Below are 15,019 nucleotides of genomic sequence, written 5' to 3' on the forward strand. Positions count from 1 at the left end.
CGGGCATCGCGTGCGGAGAGGGGCCGGTGGGAGGCAGGCCTCTGAATCCGCAACTGCCTCCATTTTGGAAACAAAGGTATCCATCCACGCACAGGGGCGCGTGGGGATACTGCGCCACGCCACCATCTCAGCTGCGCCCCTTTCTGGAAAAATATGAAGAAAACGTCTGTTTTGGGGACGGGGGAGGGGGGGAGTCTTACGGACTACTGCTCTTTGGAAGCAGCGGTTCCAAGGACGGGAAATGTGTCCACGAGCATTTCATTTAAGCGTCTTTAACGCACGAGAGGCCGCGCGGTTTCAGCGATGCGGCGACAAGCCGCCAGCCTCGCGACCCCTTGGTTGGTCACTTATGTAACATCGTAATTAATATCCAGGTGGGGGGGCGGCTGATCATTTAAATGTGGACGGATCTCACACACTGATGTCAGGGGTCGGAGTGAGTGAAGGCGCCGTAACCAGCTTGTGGCGTCACCACTATGCCCCGCCCCTCCGTGTGGCACAATACGTGCCGCGCGGTCGGATGCGCACGCGGCCACTTGGCGTTGTATTTAAAGCCCTCATCGCGCGCATGAGTACAGTGCAGAATTAAAGTGTGTGTGTGTGTGTGTGTGTGTGTGTGTGTGTTCTCGCGGTGGCTGCACGTTCGAGCGCACGCGCGTCAATGGTGAAACCCCCCTCGGATGAGGATGGGGGTGTGTTCTGTACCCTCCCTCCTCTCCCTAACCTACTCCAACCAGACCACGTGGTTTGCTCTATGCAAACAAAAAAAGGAAAAAAATCCAGTTTGCAGAGGGGCGGCGTCAGAGAGAGAGAGAGGGAGAGAGGGTGGGGGGAGAGAGAGAGAGAGAGACATTTCAGTCCTTATCCCGCCATAGTTGGTTCCTCGCGTACCCGCCGTAGACCATCACCAGTAAACCACCTCGCTAGGCTGCTTCACTCGTCTGCCGGGGCCGGCTGGAAGTCTTCTCCTGCTCCACTTATTCAACTGGATTTACGGCTAATTTCTACGTTACCATCTGTTTTTACACCTTTTTTAAAAAGTTTGCTGCGGAGAATCATCACTTTTTAGACGTTATTTCCCACAGTGGGATTTTCCCTCCGTTGTTGTTATAATTTCTTGTTGCGCTTTTGGCAAATTCAGGAGAGAAACTTTTATTTAGCTGGCTTCGATATCAGTTTTTACGAGCTTTGTTTGGGTTTTTTGTTGGACTTGGACAAACAATCACCACCATGCACAAGCTGTACATTGGGAATCTAAGCGACAGCGTGACTGCTGACGACTTGGGCAAAACCTTCGACGAACACAAGATCCCGTACTCGGGTCAGTTCCTCATGAAGACGGGCTACGCGTTTGTGGATTGTCCGGACGACTCCTGGGCCATGAAGGCCATCGAGACCTTTTCCGGTGAGTAAACGTGGACCGCTCACCGCCCCCCACCTCTTTTTTAAAAATCCCATTCATTCGGAAAAGCAGCGGTGACCGGCGGCGCGCCGCCGCGTTCACACCTCCGACTGTCCGCCTGAAAATAAACGCACACAATGATCATATTGCCGCTGGTTTAATGGCGTCCGGTGAGCCGTAAGCACAGGGGAGCCATTCAACTTTAGTTGGGTGTGGGAGTGGGGGAGGGAGGGAGGGAGCCTAAGGCCAACGCCGAGCACCACTTCATGGTAGTATCATTATTATTATTATATTATAAGGACATTTCTGTGAATTAGCGGTGTTTTAGCGTATCGCTCGCGCAGCATTGGTGCGGCTTCTTCTGTGGTATAGTAGGAAGCCTCCCCTCCCCCTTTGAGCCCCCACCGGGACAAAGATGGACCGGGATCTGCCCCCGCGTGGACTCGTCCAAACGGACCTCACACCACCACGAACGGTCGACCGGGGTTATTGTTGTCAAATAATAAACCACAGGATTTAACACGACATGTAACGGGGGGCAATGTCGCCATGTCACCCCCCCCCCCACACCCACACACACCTTCCCTTCGCCCGAAACACCAAACTCCCCGAGATGGCACGTCGACTTTAAACGAGACAAAGACAGAAATACGTAACGTGTCACTCGTGTAATTGGTATGAGGGTCGTAACGTTTCTCCCAGTAGCTCCTCGTCGGACACCATTAGCTTTCTGTTTTTAGCGACCCCCCCCCCCGTCCTCTCTGAGAAGCCGCAGGTCTGAATGAAGTTATGTTGCCCCCCCTCCCCCAGTAAGTTGTGGTTGACCTGTGTAGCCACCGTGTGCTTTTTGAACCCCGTTTTTATTATTTTTCAGGTAAAGTGGAACTTCAAGGCAAACGTATTGAGGTCGAGCACTCCGTCCCCAAGAAGCAAAGGTAAACATTCAGCATGCCCCCCCCCCCCCCCCCCCCAAAGAAAGACCACTGTTATGTGTTGCATCGCCTGTAATTGAGTCATAATGCACAGCGCATGGCAGCTACTTTGAACGCATGTCTGCCTGACCAAAAGGCCCTTTGCTGGGGGGGTTGAGCCCCTCGTGTCGGGGATGTTACTGGGGAGCCTCGACTCTGCGAGTGAACGGTGACATCTGTAACTGGGGGGTCCTCTTCACTCAAAGGCTCGTGTTGGTTGAGTAATGGTGGAAGCAGCGGAGGACCTCGGCAGGAAAAACATGGTTTTAAAAAAATGACATTTTGCTTACATTTGGGAAATGTGTGTCGTAAAGATTTCGCCCAGCAGCTTTTCTTTTCAAACTCTGGGTTGGAACTTAAATTGGAAATTATTTTGGGGTGTGTGCGTGTGTTTTTATATTTATATATATATGTGTGTGTGTGTATATATATATATATATATATATATATATATATATATATATTAGTGTGGAGCTTTGTGCAAAATCGTCGAATAATTTAAATGACTAGTTCATTTTGACGGATTCACGTGAACGCAACGTGATAATGCCGTTTTGTAAGGGTGGTGGTCAAATATATCCAGCCAAAATATACATGCTTTGTGTGATATAGCGGAGTTATATAAATATTTTGATAGTGTTAATATACATTATGCGTAAAAGCGGTATTTTTGGTTAATGTATAACTAATATTGTACAATATTACTATTTCTGAGCATGTTTTGCCAGCTGTGGAGTTAAACGGGCCAGTTGTGCAGATTTCAGTCCTTAGAAAGCCGCTTGAGTCCCTCGGCGTTTGAATGGACCTGTAGCTCGGACTGGGCTCGGTCCCGGGGACAACGTGGACTCCGCCGTGTCTCCGCTGCCCTAAGAGACATGGTTGTGGAACCCGCCTATAGACCGAACATGGCTGTAACCTTTGGCACAGATACGAGCTCAGTGAGCCATGTTCCGCCATTTGGCCTCACGTGAGCGCGCGCGCTCCTGTGTGTTTGCCATGGCAACATACATGGTTAGTAAACGTTGATTACAATCGCTTTGCAACACCTTGTGTAACGTCCCAATAATCTTGCGATATTTGGGTGAATTTGTGAGCGTTTTTTGGGGGGGGGGGGGGGGGGGCGCGCCTCCCTCCCCCCACGTGAAAACGCGTCAGCGAGACTCGTGGCGACCTGTTTGTGCGTCGGAACCCCGCGCGGGGACGACGACGTGGACCGACGACGTGAGTCGACCATGTCGATTCAGGTCCAACAGTCAGCTCTCCATGTTTGGGAAACCAACATGGCGGCGGGGGGTGAATCATTCTGTCGGTGTCGGTGGTACTGAGGAGCCGCGGCGTTGGAGGTGGTTTGTGGACCGGGGGCCTCGCGTGGCCTCCACACCACGTGGTGCATCCACGCAGAGGAGCCGCTCCACGTCGGGCAGCGAGGGCAAAATGGCGAAGCTGTGGGCGACGCGGAGCCTCGTTCCACAGTTTTGTGTGATTTGAGTCAACGTGGAGTTGAGTGAATGTTTTCGAATTGGTTGAACAACCGTAAATAGACACATTAATCAGGGAATTCTCATTTGGGCAAACAGGCGGTTATTTGTTTGTTTTTTTACTGTGTGTTTGTGTATAAAATGTAACAAGGATTAATTCCTGTGTAGATTACAGTTAACTGGTGTCGCAATATTGTATACAAACGTTTTCCCAAATTTCACCTACCAGCCCTACGTCATCAAAAGTCGGTGGAAACCAAATCTGCGGACATCTGAAACGCTGTAGAGTGTGTGTGTGTGTGTGTGTGTTCAGAGGGAAGAAACCCTTCATTTTGGGGGGGGGGGGGGGGGTCCTGGAAAGGGAAGTTGCAGCGTTCAATTCGTTCTTTCCATTCTATAAGTGTTTGTGTTGAGTCCCCCCTCCCCCACTATACTCCTATAGGCTGCAGGGGGAGACGCCCATGGCCTCCCCCACCCTTCCACAGCCATAGAGAGCACTATACTTGCATGTCTGCCTGAATCAAATGTGACTGCCAGAAGATGGATACGGAGAGGTTTTATTTTTTAGGCTGTCGTAATATTCTCCACCAAGTTGATTGAAATTTATGTCAGGCTGAGGTCATCTGTGTGTGTGTGTGTGTGTGTGTGTGTGTAACCTATTGTAAGGCTGTGGAAGGCGTTCACTGAATCTCTGAACCTCCTGAAGGATCCAGATAAAAAGCAGCGGTCCATTTGAAGCTATTTGATAAATATATAAAAATCCCACTGCAGAAAACCACATCAGAGATCCATGTACTTAAATATGAGGGTTGGCTACAGTGGGATAAAAATTCCAATATTTACAAACAACAATATTTATTTTTGTATTCAAATTATCCAAATAAATATCATTAAATTACATATTTTGTCAGATCTGATTTTGTTTTGTTTTGATTTGATTTTGACTGCATGGTAGTTCTTATTTTCAATACCAGCCATCAATATTTTTCCAGTTACACTCGGATGTGCACATCACGCACAGGAGACGTGATAAGTTTGGCGTCTCCCCATTTCATTTACTTTTTCACATATTCATATACTCCTTATCTGGCACGCATTCATGACCTTTCCCGTTTAATATTTTCTCATTTTAAGCTTTCAAAAACTATTACCCACGTACTCACAGGCTTGTACCAAAACGCTTTTTATTTTATTGCTCAAAGATGAACCTCAGCTCACTGAGTGTGTGTAGAGTGGGACTCTTTTCCTCACCTCGGCCCTTTGACGCTCATTTTAGTGCTATAAACCCTTCCAATGTACAGACCCCTTTGCACCCTCTGTGGCCGAGCCCCTCCCACACCATCATTTACAGCCAGTCATTCTGATCCCACAAGAATAAGTCTTGAGATTTTAGCTTTTAGAGATGTTTCAATTTGGTCAACGCCATAATGTGGTCGAATCCTCCTCCCTCCAAATCGACTGAACCGTTTCCTTTATTGTGATGGACTCTACAGGCCTGGTGTCAGTGCACATCTGCCTAGCAAAGTATACAGGATGCATTTCATGGTGAGGGGGCGAGTTGGCATCGCGGGGTCTCATTGGTGTCACGGTGGTCCAAGCAGACACTTTGACTGTACGGGCTGCTGCGATTCTGCTCTCGCTGCAACATCTGTGCACCGGAATGTACCGTCTCATAGAAATACAAAGGTCAGCAGTTCAAATAATAACTGCGCCTTTTGTGTCCATTTTTTCTTTCCATAGGTCGTGTTATAAGAATCTTTCACGCCCTCGGAATTTGCCTTTCCAGTTTTTGTCCTCTAACTCTCAAGGATCCACACATCTTTTACTGTGCAGATGTTAGAAATATATATTTCCTCTTATTTTTCTTTGCAGCGTCTTTCCCTTTGTGCACAGTATATATAAGTGTGCTGCAACTTCAAACACACTCCAGCTGTATCTGTGCGAGTAGCTGCAGCTTACACACGCATTCACACACACGGGGAAGCAGCAGCACGCTATGGTTCGTCTTCGCTCTCGTGGCCATCGAGGAGGAGGAGGAGGAGGAGGAGGAGACGGTGGGCGGAGGGAGCGAGGGGGGTGCGACCAATCGCTGGGCGGCAGGGGCTTATAAACGAGGCGGTCGCTCGGCCTGCAGAACGACGGCTCCTCCCCTCGCTCGCTCTCTGCTGCGCTCACACACACTCTGCTCCAACCTCTCTGTCCGTGCTCAGAGTATCCAGAGAGTTCCCGTTGACCTCCGCACCCCTCCGATGAAACATTACCACCTGCTCCTAAACTTCACCTCTGACGTTCGTCTGATGGCTGACTTTGTGATGGCTGCCACATATTGTCAGAGACCTCAAATGGCTTGCGACATATTCTTCTTTTGAAATTCTAGAAAGTTGTTGCTGCAGATGTAGTTATTTCACCAATAGAAAAGTCCCTGCAAAACACAATATTCCATTGACAATAATGCTTTATAAAGAATGAACACCGTATAACCTACTGTTAATGCTGTAGTAATAATAATAACAATGGGTGCAGAGTACATTCAGCATCTAGTTTTTATTCCTCTGAACTTTAAATTGTATTAACACTGAGGATGTGCGTCCATTTCTTACATACCTCCCTTAGTTGATCTCCTGACGACACCGTGGGGGCTGGTTGAAGAAGGGGCATTATGGGAAATGTAGGCGCTAGTTTTCTGGACTCTCACTGATAGTGGTGGACGTCATGTTTACTGCTGTGTTCACGTTCTGTCTCTGGTGAGAGTTTCAAACCCGATGAGTACAATCTAATGACATGTTTCCATTTTTAGCAGGTGATCAAACCTAATAATCATAAGACAAAGTTGATGGAATAACGTCAAAACAAAGGTTCTTTATTCCGGAGCCACGGGGAAGACGAGAGTCTTCAGCGAGGAGAAAGTGAGGGAGAGCGGAGATGAAGGGAGGCCTCTATGTAGGTGAAGGGGTAAGGGAGTCCTGTCTCTTTAAGAAGCCCTCCCCCTCCCACTCCCCCTCTAAACCATCTGTCTCTCTGTCTCTGGGTCTCCTACTATATTGTTTCCCTTCCTTCGCTCTGGCTGTCTTTTACTGTACACACACACACACACACACACACATCTGGATGGACGTACACACACACACACACACACACAATAGGAGGAGCAGTAAAGGGGAAGAGCCAGAAATTAGTAAAAGACAGAAGAGGGCTTGTTGGGGCCCAGGGGTCGCGGTCTGTGTGGTAGAGGGGCCCCTCCTGCATGTGTGTGAGTACACGGGGGACGCAGAGAGGGCCCCTCTCTCTCCGGTCGACTTCCACAGCGACGTGCTGCGCGTGAACTACGGGTCTGCTCTTTGAAACGGGCTGGTATCATTTAAAAGTAAAGTTCCCCGCAGAATCCGAGGTGAATATTTGTTTTTCTCTGCGCGGTTGTGCTGTTAATGGATCTGGTGTTTTTCCTGTTAATGGTAACTGGGATCTGGTGCTCAGAACGTCTAATAAGTACGTCAAAAAAATTGTGGAAATCTGAAGCAGGGGACTCCTCATTTACTATTGGTGAGATGGATACAATGGCCTCGTGTTTCTGTCGCTTTTTTAAAAAAAATAGATTTTTCCTTTAAACTTTAAAACAAGTCCACCGTTTCATCTGCATCCTTCTGAAATAATAGTTCTATTTTAATGGTATTGTATATGTGGATATCTGTGTCAGAAGGATCTCTACATGTATTGCCATTGAACTGTACAGAAGTAGTTTGTGTTAATTTAATCCGAGAGAAATAGAATTGTTTGGCGACATGATGACACTGTTAATGCTAAGCTACGGAATTCTCTAAAGACCCTTTTGTAAAACAAGCATTCAAACGCATAGAACCAAATTAAAAAAGAAAACAACACATTGGCACGATAAAACTAGCCAATAAGTACAAATCTACAGGACAATAGTACAAATGATTGCGATTGGTGGTCGTGCCGATCTGGAAACATGGTTGACGTAGACGATAAATGAGTATGAATTTCGATATCAGTGCACGCGTTTCTATGTGTGTGTGTTTGTGTGTACGCACATCGAGGTGTAACTCCGCCATGCACGGTTCAGAGAGCAGAGGAGACCATGTAGAGGCCGAAAGGACGAGAACAAGGTCAAACAAAATGAAGCCCACCTCCCGGGGGCCTTGGTGGGGGTGTAATATGTAAGTGTATTCTGTGAATGAGGGCAGTTGTTGTTCATTTCAGGAGACCGGTTTCATGGGTGAGATTGTGATCCCTCACTGGCTGAATGTGTGCGTTACAGATTGTTAAAGTCAGTTGAGTAAAGTTCCCATAAAGAGTCGCTCGGCCTTTCTGCATGAACACAGACTTTCTTCTCCACGCGCTTCCCGGGGGAAACTTTTCAGAAAGGCCAGAGCTCGGCGAGCCCTTTCCTGCCACAGAACAGGACTCTACAATGAAGTTGCTCATGCGCAGTGAGTCTTGCTGTGCACGAGGAACATTATTGTAAACACTAAAATGACCCACTGACAAGTCTTTGTAAACTGAAACTTAACACATTTGGGCCAATATGGCCGACTTGCAATGTTTTTCTATCATTACGATAGTATCATTAATAAGTTTCAGCCTGGAAAAAAGAAATGTAAAGGAGGAAGCTGTGCTGCTGTCTGACTTCAGTTCAGACAAGAAGCTCCAAAGCGCAGTAGAGCGAAAGCTTGCAGGAGAAGGAATGTAACGACTATTCAGTTAGACTGAAGCTTTTTTTATTACTATTATGAGTTTCATCCGCAGCAGTTTAATATCTCAAAAATATTTACAGGAGTTTCATATTTCTGTTTCCTGTAGAAAGTTTTCATTGGGGTAAAACCATGGAAATGTTTTTTTTCAAAATAATTAACTGAAGGGAAAAAACACTTAATGAAGGAACTCTATATTGATTGGTTTTGGTTTCTCTCTTCTTTTGTTTTTAACAATCCGTTCCCCCGCCCCCCCCCTATATTTTTGTTGAGCTATGTGGTTGTAAAAAATATTATTATTACATTATTAAATACGATTATTATTTCCCAGAAAGTAAAAATGCACATTTCCACTATTTTTTCTTAGTGAGGACATTAAAGGGCTACATTTTAGATTAGATTAGATTAGATTAGATTCAACTTCATTGTCATTGCACAGGGTACAAGTACTGAGGCAACGAAATGCAGTTTAATAACTATACTAACATGACTAATACCATGTTAGAAAATTGGGCTTCAGTGAATCCATCGAAACGATTAGAAATGGCCCTCTGAGCTTATTAATGCTGCATTTACATCGACCCAAAGTCCTAAAGACTCAGGAGCCCTGCTGTGAAGCTGATAGACGCATTTATCTTCATATTAAGTTATATTTAGCTTTGTACTTTTAGTATGTTGATGGTCTCAGACACAGATTTAAAAAAAGAAAGTGTCAAATCGAAGTAGCAGAGACGGATACATCACGACTTGGAGACTCCCTCTTTTCCCACAATGCAACTCAACAGTGGTTTTGGTCTGACTCCCTTAAGTGCACGGCCGAGCCTCTCCGAGCGCCGCCTGCGGCCGTTTTTGATAAAAGTGGTGATGCCGGAGCCAGAGAGGAAGCCTAGAACCACAGTAAACGGATCTCATTGTTCCAATCCAATGTTCCTTCCAAAGGCGTGTGGAGGAAAGTGACGGGTTTGTTTGTGATTCCGCCCAAACAAACAACGTCCATGTGATGAATAACTGGAGGAGTGGAGGCATTGATCACAGAGCAGCGTTCCCTTTCTTTATTGAGGATGTTCCTCTGGTTCCTTTTCTCTGGATCCACGTTGTGTGATCTACGTCCAGAGGGCCGCATTACTCACACGTGTTTGGTTTCACAGAATTCGTTTTCTTTCATTTTTATATGTGTACACATATATGGAACAAGTATTCCAGACTTATTGAATCAAACTAAGTGGTTTGCATTTGCTTTATTTTTATGCCATATATTATACCTCTGAAATGGAAAATGTAGCATCTTTCTTTAGTTAATTGTGTTTTTTAATTTATTTTTTTTAGTCTCAACGCATCTCTCAAAGTACACACAAGGGGGTCAGAATATTTTTAACTTTTCTTCACTTTTAGAAGCCTGTTCATGTAGAATGAAAAGAGTTCAGGCCCGCAGATATGTTTTATTCTGGAATGATTTGGTAGCGTTTTGGAGCCGGTGTTCCCCCATGACTCACCGGCGGAGGCCGTCTGCTCCGGCGAGGTTTCTCCGCCGAGAGTCTGCACAAGCACATGGTTCGGATTTACAAGACGGAAGGAGAAGAGCACGACGTGTCGTCCACTGAGAGCTGAATGTAGGTGAATGTAGGACTGTAGCTCTGCTCAGCAGCATAAGCGTCTGAATCAAAGAGCTACATTGGAAAATGACAGCGGAAGAGGAAAGCTCTGCTGTGCAGCTGCAGGAAGCTGAACGCGGTGCAGTGACACGTGCCCAGTGCTGTGCATGTTTGGACCGAGGGGCGAGTTAGTGGACAAGGAGTGCTCTATGAGAAGTGTAGTCTCTCTTTGTATTCATGCTTTGTATCTCAGTGATCACAGTAAAATCATATTTCTGATTTTCTCATGTGCATATTTTAGTTTGTGTCATAACGCAGACCCTATTGACCGGCGGATGGGGGCTGATGTTAGCTGGTGGCTGCAAACCCCACTAATATCTGTGTTGTCTTCAGTGGGAGAGATTTTTATCTGCATTCATCGCAGCGTAAGATTCTTGGAATGTTATTTGAACGTGGACAATTATTCTAATTGTTGGTTAATATACATACAAATAGTTTGCTGTTTTATCTCGCTAGTCATTTGGACTGATGGAAAAGTTCAATAAATAAACACGGAGACATGAACCCATGCTGCTATGCCGGCAATGACCAAATACTCTGCCTGGCTGCTTTGGGTGAACAAGGAAGAGACGTTGTCGCTTTAAGAGAGACGAGCTTGAACCCGCCTACTCTCACACCTCCGAGCAGCTGGCCAATGGCTGCGCAACGCAAGGGACACACACTGAAGCGCCTGATGTGCACAACTTGTTGTCTAAGTGTGTGTCTTTCTGCCTCCCAATCTCGATCATATATTTCATTTTTTCTTCATATTGTGCCTCCACGATGGGGCTCATCTCCCCTCTACTTCCCCCCGCCTCCCCTCTCTCCCCCAATCGCTCCCCTGCAATGCGATTCTCAAAGAGTTAAAATGGAGGCGATGCCTGCGGGTCACATGTCTGATGCACAGGCATGTGCAGTGGACGCACGCGCACTCCCTCACAGACACACATGAGCTGCAGAGGGGGGAGGCGAAGGGAGAGAGAGGCAGCAGAGAGAGTAGTCCACTCCCCCGTGCGGTGGTGTCTCATTCCTCCCCCCCCTCTCCCCAGTGGGCGTGTTCAAAGCCAGGGGTGTGCCATATCACAGCCACTGTCCCGCTCACGTGATCCCTCTCTGCCCCGTTTGTTTTAGACGACAAGAAGGAGTCTTCTGACAGCGTGAATCTCCACGGGGGGGGGGAGGGAAGGGGGGAGCAATAGAACCAAGAAGACGACAGTTTAAAATGTATCTTTGGGGCCTCCGAGTCGCTCTTCTTCCCTTCGCCGGAGTGTCAGCAGCGTGTCGATAACAAAGCTTAGGAAACGCTAAATGTCCAGTTAGCCGACACAATGACCCGATGGGAGGAAGCTGAGTGGCATCAATGTATTCTCTTAGGAATTGTGGTGTCTATTGATATTTTCTTAATTTTAATTCTCCCACATGCTTGTTTCAGCATCGACTTAAGTTAAAAATAACTTGTTCGCTTGCTCCTTCCTCTCAAGTTACCACTTTTCTACCAACAGGTTTTCTACATTTGTAAATTAATAATAAGGAATAAGTTGTAGTTTGTACCTGTCAATTTATTTAAAAAAATGTTCTAAATGCATTATCAACTTTATGTAGAAATGATTGCACTTATTCCTTAGTAATTATGTGCATATTGGCGGAAAACAAATGTGGTGATTTAATTTATCTGTAATTAAAAATTCTACAAATAACCAAATATCTGCTAAACAAGTATTTTTGGCTGCACTTTCCAAAGGATTTCTGGATGGGATCTTGCATTTTATAGATATATTGAATTAAATGATATGGACAAACTAGTTTGGAATAAATAAAAGTTAACAGGTTGTGAATAAATGCCACAACCAAATGTTTCCTCAACTATTAAGCAAAGGAAATCTAGTCAAACGCTGTTTTAATTCCCTTTAACTATTATCCTTAAACTAAAAATGTGTCTTTCTCTTGCATGTAACTCGCATGAGTGAATACTATAAGAGACCTAAAGGTTTGACCAGACTCTTCTGTGTGATATCATAAAAGATGGACTTCATTTCAGTAACACAATTCATATAAAGTAGGAAAAGGCCTCAACGGTTTTAACGGTTTAGTATTAAATGTTGAGAGAATCCTTGAATCCAGATTTGGATCTATTGATGGCAAAACTCCCTTTAACCCCCCAAAACATGCTGTTTCTTTCGTCAGTTGTCTTATTCTTTAAAAACACTTCCTCAATCCGTGCCGCCGTGTCCGGAGAAGCTCTAATGTAAATATGTACAGACATTCCAGTGTAAACACAATCAATCATCTTCCTATAAGGATAAAAACGTGTGTTAATGTCCTCACTATATGCAACCTTCTTCTTCTTTTCTGTAAACTTGTTTTCATGTGTTGCTCTGGAAACGGTTGTCAATATGATCGTATTCAATGGTGAGGATGAATGGATTCTCTTACCACAATAATCCATTTTAGTAACAATAAAAGGAGGCTTTTGGTTTACGAATCTTTTTAAAGTGTTGGAATTGACGTGAAAAGGCTACGGGAAACTTTAAACTATTATGATGCATATCAGTGCGTGAACGTCCCCAGTAATACTCCTTTATTATTAATGTACAGTACAGTGACTCAGTTGGCCCTCTGCTGTCCAAAGCAGCAAATGAGGTAATGAAACTGTGTGTGTGTGTGTGTGTGTGTGTGTGTGTGTGTGTGTCATAGACGGGCCCCTTTCCTCGCTGCCTCCTCATAGGCTGCCGGACGTCCCACCCTGTTCCTCGCTGATTCAAAATAAGCTCAAGGCTGACGTATCTCTCACACACCCTCAATTATACACAGCGAATTTCAGAGAGTTTAATCTACTTTGTGAGATTTAATTGTAGCTTTAAGCTGGTGTTTATATTGTCCCAATCTGTGTTCAATCAACACTCAACCAAGTGTTAACAAGTTAACTTGGAATAAGTGTCATAAATAAATCTGCTCAGTGTTAAATACATTACAGGTCATTTAGCTGACACGTTTATCCAAAGCGACTTACATTGCATTCATTTAGCCTGGGGGGCAATTAGGGGTTAGGTGTCTTGCTCAGGGACACTTTGACGTGGGACATGGAGCTTTTGAGCTTTTTGAGCTTTTGAGCTCGGTTTGAACCGCCAACCTCGTGGTTCCCGGCTCATCCTCTCTAATCAATGCGCCACAGTACGTAGAGTTAAACCACCAAGAAGTGTGACACTGTACAGTTACATTTCAAACCTATCAAAGCGTTATTTAACACCGGAAAATCAACTCTTAAGAATTTTGCTGTGTACAAAGCAGGACCCCCCCCCCCCCTCCTTTCCTCCCCATCTTCATCCTTCTCCCACTTTATTTAAAGTGAGGAGCGCTTTGCATCCGCTCAGTGCAGGAACTGACCCTCAGTATGTCTCTCGCGTTGCTGTTCAGGAGGGAATGACACCTTTTGTGGGTTTCTAGTAATCAAGAAGACCTTCCTACATAAATGCTTTTTGTCTGACCAGATTGACACAGTTTCCACTGCCCCTCTGTGTTAGTAAGAGGCTGGTTAAAGTTCTGCTATTCAGATTCAACACTCTGAATTGCAAAATGATCAGAAAAATCCTCACATTGATTTACTGACTTTTTTAGATCAGGCCATTCTATAAACTAGTAAAGGATTAAATAAAATGTATACATTTATTACAGAACATCAAATCAAACAACAAACCAGTTCCTTCAGCTAATTCCAAACCACCTACATCTTCCTCATTCTTTTCAGACTATTTAGCTTTTTACTCGATCAAAAAAATGAGGTATTGAAATCAAAACGTTTTTGAAAAAAACTTGTATCTGTTCAAATCAGTCTGTTGTATTAACATATTGGATACATATAATTACTTAATTCAAATGCTCTCGGTTTTCGTTATCTTTTTGTTCCCTACAAAAAATCTTTGGGAACGATATAGAATTCCAGCTTCACTCATTGCCTAAAATAATTTGAATATGAATCTTATGTTAGCGAAAATAAATTTGGATGAATAATATCTCACAAATTCATTCATTCCTCATTAATAGTTATCGGAAATAAAATGTTTCTTAATTCAATTCCAATTCCAAGTGGGGTTATTTTGTTCGAACAAAAGGATTAAGAGTTGTATTTTCAATACAGTTTTATTCACTGAATAAGGTTTTTAGTTGTCATGTACTGTTTTTATCATTAACCTAATGAGACCGTACAGGACAGCGTCCTTCCACCAGTTGTCTTACAACACATTTCCATAATAATACAATTGACTTTGTTATAAAGACGGCATCACTAGTATTGATTACATTCAAATCATACATGGACAGATTTGAATAACGAGGCTTGAAATATTTTGCATATCTTTTACATGAGACTGTAATAATTTCCCTTTAATAAAAAAAAAGGTCAGTCTTGATTTAATATGTCGTTTTCCTTTATGACAGTAATTGTTCCAGCTGTCTTGTTTCTTTAATGAATAAAGTAGTTGGGGTTTATCGTTATTTTACGTTGCTGCATCTCCTTTAAACATCCGAATGATCCTCTGTGGTCGTTTAATAATTGTGGTTGTTTAATTGCATTATAATTGTGTAACAGGGACGGTTGTGTTCGTCCTCCGCCGCCATGCTGCACTTCTTTTCCGCGTTCTTTGTCACAGAAACATTTCTAACACAAAGAAATCCGGTTACCAAACCCTCCTTTTTTGGACGGTGAACGTGGCACAATATTATGTTCAACGGACACCCGGTTCATTTTTTCCCTTTACGTCACAGACGTTTAAATTGAAACTGAATCGAACGTGCGGGTTCCCGCACTTTCCCGTTTAAATGTCCATAAAAT

The 15,019-nt window shown here is 44.5% G+C and overlaps 1 protein-coding gene across 2 annotated transcripts in view; it reads left to right on the top strand.

Moving 5' to 3' along the window:
- The first annotated feature begins 637 nt into the window (after positions 1-637).
- igf2bp1 (insulin-like growth factor 2 mRNA binding protein 1) overlaps positions 638-15,019 on the top strand; it is a 28,325-nt gene continuing 13,943 nt past the window's right edge. Inside the window, exons 1-2 of one of the 2 annotated variants that reach the window (XM_040191519.2) lie at positions 638-1,405; positions 2,277-2,337. In XM_040191519.2, the coding sequence (XP_040047453.1) occupies positions 1,231-1,405; positions 2,277-2,337 (236 nt within the window). In that variant the 5' untranslated portion in view covers positions 638-1,230. The remainder of the gene's footprint in view (positions 1,406-2,276; positions 2,338-15,019) is intronic. The other variant, XM_040191520.2, reaches the window with a different exon arrangement.

This window comes from Gasterosteus aculeatus, chromosome 11 (genome assembly GCF_964276395.1).
Source record: "Gasterosteus aculeatus chromosome 11, fGasAcu3.hap1.1, whole genome shotgun sequence".
Classification (NCBI taxonomy): domain Eukaryota; kingdom Metazoa; phylum Chordata; class Actinopteri; order Perciformes; family Gasterosteidae; genus Gasterosteus; species Gasterosteus aculeatus.